This window comes from Cystoisospora suis (assembly GCF_002600585.1).
Source record: "Cystoisospora suis strain Wien I chromosome Unknown contig_2139, whole genome shotgun sequence".
Classification (NCBI taxonomy): domain Eukaryota; phylum Apicomplexa; class Conoidasida; order Eucoccidiorida; family Sarcocystidae; genus Cystoisospora; species Cystoisospora suis.
In genome coordinates this window covers 106-8,484 of record NW_027154938.1, presented here as the reverse complement: position 1 = coordinate 8,484, position 8,379 = coordinate 106, and the positions used below count along the sequence as shown (strand labels likewise).

Below are 8,379 nucleotides of genomic sequence, written 5' to 3'. Positions count from 1 at the left end.
TGCTTCGCACCGCCAAATAAAACATACTACCACCTCGTGAAAACTACCGAAAAACTACACAGAAGTTCCCGTGTCTTGCGATGACCCTCTCCCCGTATCTTCGGTCCATTGACTCCAGGCGACAATGATAGCAGAAAAGCAAGAAGTGGTTCACAAAAATGTGGTTTGTTCGGCGGCGGGCGACCCGAGATCCAGTCTGATATAAGCTAGGGCAGGGCAACCGACTGACACTTGATCGCGGGCCCGGACATAGCTAGAATTGTCCGCAGCCACAAGTATTACCCGTGGTTGAGTGCCGCAAAGTATCTACTGGTGCAATTTTGGACGCTATCCATGTCCCCCTCCGGTGCGACTCACGGCCACCGTCCCAATGCGGACGAAACAGCAGGTTGATGGCAGTTTCGAGATGCAGAGGAACTATTGGCGCTCCCGGAAGGCATCACACTAGTGCAGTTTGAACTCGTTCGCTTGCCCCGGCCGAACGGCAAACCACATTCAGGGCCTACAGTCGAGAAAAAGAACCGAAGAACACTTGCTACTACCAGGGCCGCTCACGACGCGGGGGCAAAAAGAAGAGTAGGCCACCACAAATCGAACAAGCCAGAAGCCTTTAGATAGAGCCGTCTTTGGGGGGTCCCCAGGACATGACTCCGGGCCCGCAGGACCCTGAGTATTATGGCCAGTACCCGTGTCTAGCTGAGGGAAAAATCCACGGAGCCAGCTAGTTCCCGTGACGTCCAGAAGATTCCATCCGTACCCTGTGTCCCCGATACGTCATTCCACTAGTACCTCTCTGCATCCCATTCTCTTTCCATCACCTAAAAAGGCACGAACGCCCGCCAGGGGCGCCGTGTAGAGGCAAGCAACCAACAGCCGGACCGAACCCCTCCGAGTTTCAGTCTCACCACGAGTAAAGCTCGGACCGAAAAGAAACTCGGCGTACCTACGTCCGAGCTCCAGAGCGTGCGGAAAGAAGGCCCTTACTCCCTGGCCCCCTACTGCATTGACTACAACAACAAGTGCTGGCGACGCCTCACAGACAGCCTCGGAATCCGCACTCCTCGCAAGCACCGACAAAGAAGTATTACGTCCGTGGGGCCTAAACTAGGGTTATAGAGTTACCCGGATCGCTCTTCTTACCTTCCAACTACAGTGAAGATTAGTTAGGCAAGGCAACGTATCCGTACTACACGGCGCCTACCTCATACTGATACTGTGTGTTGTCTAACACACGGTCAACGGGAAATGCTGGAAACAGAAGGATTACTGACTGTCGGCTGAATGATTCCTCTGCTCCATCTGCCCGATGTGACACGGGGTAATCACCACCGTGGCCTTGAAAGGCCGGGATTTGTGATTTTCAGATCAGGTCTCGATCTACGGCACTATGTCATGATCGTTGCACGCATGCAGACAGGTAGGTACTCGTGAGCCTGTGCCGTGCTACACACTGTCGGCAGCAATAAGGCGCGTTCAATCAAGAAGTGCGTCAGTGAAGGTGACGCTGTGAAGAACGTACAGTGATTGCAGCTGTCAAAGAGAGACTCTAGCGGGACACGGGGAGGAGCCGGGGCCGCCAACAACGCCGACGCTGTTCCCTGCAGTGGCACACCATCCACATGCATTAAGGACAAGAGCAGGCTGAGGGTAATGTGTCAACCTTGCTAAGATCCTTCGTTCCTTTCACCTATAAGGTGGCACCACTTAACGTGTGCAGTACCTCACGTTGCACACCACCCCCCAACCAGGTCNNAAGCACGCACAGCATCAGGGTCAAAACCCGTCTGAAGCCTGCCTCCGAAATACTGCGCCGCCAAGGTGGCTACCTGTCCAGTAGCCCACGCGGTAAAGCGTACCTCGCATGGCAGCAATAGGTCTCACAGTATATCAGTGGTACCGACCACCAAGGCTCTACGTATATGCTAGAGTCTCTGATAGTCAAGAACTACCACACAGGGGGTCTTCCCTCTGCCTTGCTAGCTAGACTCATGCGTGTCTGCAGGACCCCACAGACTGGATATCAATGATGTGAAAGACGCCTTGCTGTTTACGTCGTGTTGCAGCTGACTCCTTTGATTTCCAAGCGGGCACGACAGACACTACACACCTCCGCGCCTGCCTGGCAAACCAGACAGCTGCACAAAAAACAGATCACGTCAGTATAGAGGCTAGAGACGCCGTCATAGTGTGAGATACAAGCATAACTTCGTCCTACCACGCTACAGGTCAGATGTTTGCGAGCTACTATCCGCACAACTGAATCAGCAAAAACGATTGAGGCCGGTCACCAGCTTCGGCAAGAGGGCACTTGTAAAGCGACTGGAGTTCTACCGTAGCAGATGAAACGCATGCGGTCAACGCAAAAAGACAACGGCAGAGTCAGAAATGCGCAGATACACCAGTTAGCTTGCTCAGTGCGTACTTTGTTCGAGAGCGGGTCAAGGCCCGATTTTTCGGTTTGATGAGCTATCATATCCGTCGCAGCAGAAACCTGCTGCTCGTACATTCCTCGTAATTTGTCCATATTAGCCTTCACATACTCGGTCAGCTCCACTGCATCACCCTGAACACTCACATGTAACACAGGGGACCTTCTGTTTGGGAGAGAGGAACCCGAGCAATCATCATGGCAAGCATCTGCCGTGACCTCACCCCGGTGTCTACAGGAGAGTCACCACCGGCCTCCAGAGCACACCAGATTGAAAATAGTTTCAGAAAAACATACAACGAAGGGTGTGCGAGGTTCCGCTTTGCCGCTTCGGTCGTGAGCCGTCACGCGCGTCCTCCTCCCCCAGGCCAGTAGCTGAAACAGGGACCGGATCAAGTGGTGACGTACAAATGTTGAGAACCGGCATTCACACTGTCAGTCCGCAGGCAGCTACAGTATTGCTGCAGTCGCCCAAGGCCTCCAAGGGCAGTCCAGTGAAAATGATGCAGGTACTTCGTCGGAAGCAATTTTGGAGAGTGATGAGACCTAAACCGTCAGCGGCTAGTATTTTCCAGACCGCCGATACCCAGGCACCAAAAGGGTAGCAACAGCTCCCTCGTCCTCATTCTTCCTCCTGTGTCGGGATGTCCCATCCGTCAGAGGACAAAAGAACTTCACCCTGATATTGACGGCTACGTTTAAAAGCCAGAAAAAGGGGCTGTACAGATCCGTCCGCAGCCCTGTGCCGCTGCGACGACGTTGACACTTTACAGCCATCCTAGGCTTTAATCGGGATGGAGGTTCGCGGAAATACCGGCGACGGCAAAGTTGTCACACACAGTGCTGGTGGACAATATCTCGCTGTCTACCCTCATAATGAATCCATGCCAGCAATAGGAGTGCGGCCACTGCAGCGCAGCACTCGGGATTTGGAATGCGAAGTTGCGCGAGGGCTTGTATCGCACTAGCCCACGATCACAGCCCACACACGCACTCCAGATGAAGACTCTGTTCACGCTTGGTCTCAACCTCTGGTGTCTGAAAAGAACCATGCCGGCTTCCCTCCTCCTGTGTCCGGTAATGGTACTGCTGCGAGAGTGCGATACCCCTTGGCCGATAAAAGAGTCTAGAAGACACACTAACGCCCTCACATGTCTTTCCTGCTTGTTAACAATGGCGAGGCACTATACGGAACGGAGCTGGAATAAAACAAAGGTTCAACTCTTAATATACAAGACCGCGGTCTGACCTGGCTGCCCTTTCAAGACTCGAAAACTCTCTTAGTAACAGCTAGCCTGTCCTCGTCTTTTCCAACGAAGTTCATCGCGCATCTGTGTCCCCACCCTACTCTCCCGTTATGTGAGAAGGCGTGCGGAGTTGTAGAGCAAAGCGAGGCAGAAGCCTAGATCAAAACGGAGTAGTGTACGCCTACCATCCTTTGAAAGGTTGATCAGACGGCGTTATCAGTACGAATACTAAATAAAACAACCCAAGGACCACCATCTGGAGTGTTGATCTAACGGGCTGTACACGAGGAAATAGCAGAGAAAATAGTGTCGGAACGTGCAGTTCGCGAACGATCTGCCAACGCTTTAATAGTGTGAAATGCTTATATATACATGGCTGAGATCTATGGAAGTGATAAACCTATGACGTGTACCAAGAAGAATAGTGCACTGCGGGCTATATACAAGGAAGATTAACATATATGTATACATATGTATACATCGCTGCTAGCGCCCCCGGCCAAAATAAGAATGATTTCCCAGTCTGTCTGAAACTGAGTTGAAAACAGTGCTGCTTCCTTTCAAGGAAACATCGAGGTGGTGCTCATGGGTGTTAAGCGGATGGCCCGGGGAAAGAAACGCAGGCCACTTTACTGACTACCTCTCCAGTCACTGGCCTCTAGACAACTAGACAAGTTTCGTCTCTGTGAACGTGGTGGCAGTACGGCCCCACGTGTGTCGGACAGTACTGTGAGGCTCAGGCTCTTACCAAGTCTTTCGCGACAGAAGAATAAGAACCTTCGGCTGCATGCCACGGCTTGGTCTGTCGCACGAGCAGCGGTGCCACCTACGTACACCTCCGTAATAAAGCACGGCTGGGCGTAACGGAGGCTATCGGTACTCCCTCGGTTTACTACTACTGACCTGAGCAGGGGAAGTGAGCTGATCGGATCACGTGCTTGACTTCTCTGACACCGGGAGTAGGTAGCCCTGCTTACCTCATCAAAGCCGGTGTCCTCCGCGTGCCCGCGATCTCGCGAGACACTCCTGTCTTTTCTTTTCTTCTTCTCCCGCTTCCCATCTCCCCGTACCCCCGGGCTCCTTTCCCCGGTATGAGTCTTGTGCTTCTTTCTCTTCTCTCCGGAATCAACATCATCCCCGGCATCCTTGGCTTCTCCCTGTTTCCTTTTCGACTTGCCAGACTTCTTCTTCTTTTTACTCCGCCATTCCGGATCTTCCCCATCTTCCTCAGGTGCACCGCGAACACTCTTCCCTAGTTCCCCCTGTCCGCCGTCCCCACCCCCCTCCGGCTTTCCAGCCGGCGTGCTGTCCCCGCTAGTGTGAGGCTCCTTCCTCTTTTTCTGTATACTCTCTGTCTGGGTATCCCGTAACATTCCCACAGTTTCTTTGAGAGATGCACGTGATTCCGTGACATGCGACGTTGTCTTAGCCGTGTCAACCTTGACACCGTCTTTGATGTCCGCTGCACTCGCACTTGACGAAGTGACTGCTGGTATCTCGGAATCTCCATGATGCAAGCTTCCCTTCGTCGGTAGCAATACCAAGGCTGCACCTGACGCCGATGAAGTGAAACCACCTTGGTTACGTGCTGTACCGACAACAGGATTCTGCACTACACTGCCCCCGCTCTCCTCTTTCCTAAGCCCGACAAGCTGACTATGTGACTGCTCTTGTTTGAGAGGAACGCTAGCCGAGAGGCAAGCCGTCTGCTCCTGTAAAGCCCCGGCCTTTATGCTTCTCGGGGAAGCTGAACTCTCCACGTCACAACTAAATTGTATCTGTGTATCAACATTAGTAGGCACAACCGTGGACATAGGTAAGGACGGAGAAAAATCAGAACCGGTCAGTTCTCTAGTCCCCGACGTTGTCGGGGCAGTATCTTCTTCCAGGTGTATCCCGTCAGCCACCCCCGTATCCTGATAGTCAGAAGAACTCATATCATCTTCTGCGGCGTCAGAAGAAAGGCAAACCTCACCCTTTCGCTCTCCGGTATTGTCAGACAGGCATATCTTCTGATCCCCCTTGGCCATGGCAGAATTCTCAGGACGCGTGACGCCTTCAGTAGCTTTCTCTTCGGCAGCCGCCACTGTTGTGGGATTTTGAGCGTACCCGCTAAGAGGGGAGGACGATGTACTCATTGTGGCGTTCCCAGCTGTCCTCGCTGCAGAGGAACCTCGGCCCGCGTCTCCCACAGAGACAAGAGAAGAAAACGTAGGACTATTCATTAGAGTCACAAAGACGCGATAGACCAGCACCCAATACTATGTCGGTTGGGTGCCATCTGCAACCCTCTGTGATTTCTTGTGTGCGCGGAGATGGATGCGCCTTGACCTGGGAACCATATTAAAAAAATTGCGTACATGGGAAGACGCTTCGCATGATTCGAGGTGAGGAATATCGCGGCCGAACAAGCCCCAGCACCCGTACCACAGCAACTGTCCAGCTTCTTTTGACGAAGCGTAACAGTGTAAGGACAAGGGCCGTGCTGGTTTGGACTACTCACTTTCCGAAGAGCAGACAGGGGCACACGAGCAGCGAACCAGTTACAGGCAGCCTCAGGCTCGGTCAGGACAACGTTTCGACCCGCTCTAACACCAAGCTCTGAACGGTCACCTCGAGGGATCTATACTGGAATCTCCTCACCGACGGTGAATCTTAGAACGGTACAAGCTGGACCGGCCGGACACATTGTGCTGATCTAACTACTAGAGGGAGCGAGACCGCGTCCCCGCAGAAACGTCGGAAGCGACGACCTACAGAATCCCGGCTGATGAAAGCGATGCTTCGGAGTACTGAAGGGACAGGGTTCGTACTCCAAAAAACCTCACCCTAAACGAAGACAACTGCAAACCAGAAGCAAAGTGAAGACAAGTGAGATGTGGCGTCTGGCAGCACTCCCGTGAGTTGTATTGGGAGTTTTTGATCGCGAGTACACGCCATCTCCAAGCTGTAACTAGGGACCGCAGAGTCGGCAACGAGCTGCCTGCCTCAGCATCACTAGCCAAAATATACGAGGTCGGCCAGTTAACTGACTGAAGGAAAAAGTACTGCGCTGTGAGTGCTCTGCCCTTCGCGAAGGCAAGTGTTCGCGAGTGCCTAGCGCCGACCCTCCTCGGGCAAGAGGCCACTTCGGCTCCGCGAGACGGAAAACCCAAGCATGCAGACGTAGATACAGAACCAGGTTTACACCACTGTGGATTCGCTCAGAGAGAAACAGAAAACTAAAGGACGCCCACGCTGAAGCCGCCAGTGTACTCACACCGGGGCATCTTCGGACCCGCCGGGAAGTAGCTTTTGATCGAGCTACATATCCACATTTTGTGACAGCAGCACTAAGCTTTGTTTTCAAACTCACCAATACCGACAAAGGAGCTCTCCGGCTCTACGGACAAAATTTCCTAGTCCTCGCTGCTTCAGAAGCTCCATGCGTCACCGCAGGGAGCTCAGGAAACGTCTCTACCCGAAGCGGTTGCAGACACATGCAACCGCCCCCTCCCACGTTGCGAGCCCTATCATCCGGCGTATCTGCGAAAAAAATGTCCCAAGTGTGTGTCGGCCGCTTGTGTCCGCCACGTAAGAAGCGGCAGCTGGAGCGCCCTGCGACAGAGAGCCCCGACAAAATATGTAACAGTCCGGACGTATTTTTGATTTGAGCGCCGTGGTCACGTGAGCCGCCTTAGCGACGGTTCAACGACAAGACAAGAAGTGAACTCTTGTGAAAGGAGACGGCCAACGGCCAAACAAAACTGAAAAATCAATACATCGCGGTTCGTATGCGTATACGACGAGTCCCCCTGCAGACGATGAACCGCCTCCCAGCGGCCGCGTCAGCTACGTCAAACCCTCTGTGTGTTCTCACGTGAGAGCCCGAACCCCCACACCTCGTCAGCGCAGCTTTTTAAGCATGCCGAGCACGCATAAAGGAAGAGCGCGTCGGCGCTCGGCCGCAGCCATTACAGCTTCACCCAGAGTACGCCAGTAGCAGCGGTTTTCAGTAACCGCCCGACACAGTGCTGGGGCCGCCGTGCTACGCACAAGGGTGGGACCGAGCCGCTGCTGCAGAGTCGCGTGCCAGTATGTGTATCACATCTTTTCCTCCGCTAGTCACGCGTACTCAGGCCCACAGCAACATGCTGGGAGGCCCACGTGGCAGACGAAGCATGAAATTTGGCAGCGAGTGAGAAGCACGGATGTACTGGAACGTGTGGCTGACTGACAATCCTCGTAACCGAACGTGGCACGCACAGTTCTTATCTCGGCCCCAGGGTTTGCTCCGGGAACAATTCCTTTTGTAGAAGCTTGTCTGCTGTCCCTCTCGCCCAAAGTTACAACAAAATCCTGAACAGTCTACGAGACCGACCGACCGCTGATAGGTCAGCGGGGGAATCTCGGAACCACGCGCGCGACGCTAGGCGGCGTCGGCTTTTCCACCCTGCTGTGCTGCCGCTGCCGGCGAGTGTCGCCACGCCGCCAGAGCGGGAAGGTAGAGGAGGGGCGGCGCTGCGCTCGGTGCACCCGAGGAAACAGCGACGCTCATTTCCGAAACATAAAACGGTGTAACGAATCTTTCCGGAAGTGCTGTGCTTGCCACAAAGGCCACGTAAGAGCCGAGGCCAAGGTCGTAGAGATTGCGGTGTCGGAGGTTAAGACTGTATGCGTCTCTAGGTCGGTACACTTCGGCAGGCACTCCACTACTGAACACGG

General features: G+C 53.8%; 1 protein-coding gene across 1 annotated transcript in view; it reads right to left on the bottom strand.

Moving 5' to 3' along the window:
• Window positions 1–8,073, bottom strand: part of CSUI_004536 (uncharacterized protein) — an 18,822-nt gene extending 10,749 nt beyond the window's left edge. Inside the window, exons 1-3 of the mRNA XM_068064724.1 lie at window positions 4,653–8,073; window positions 2,423–2,563; window positions 1,520–1,598 (exon numbers count right to left, since the gene is read on the bottom strand). Of these exons, the coding sequence (XP_067923299.1) occupies window positions 1,520–1,598; window positions 2,423–2,563; window positions 4,653–5,900 (1,468 nt within the window). The 5' untranslated portion in view covers window positions 5,901–8,073. The remainder of the gene's footprint in view (window positions 1–1,519; window positions 1,599–2,422; window positions 2,564–4,652) is intronic.
• Between the last annotated feature and the right edge of the window lie 306 nt (window positions 8,074–8,379).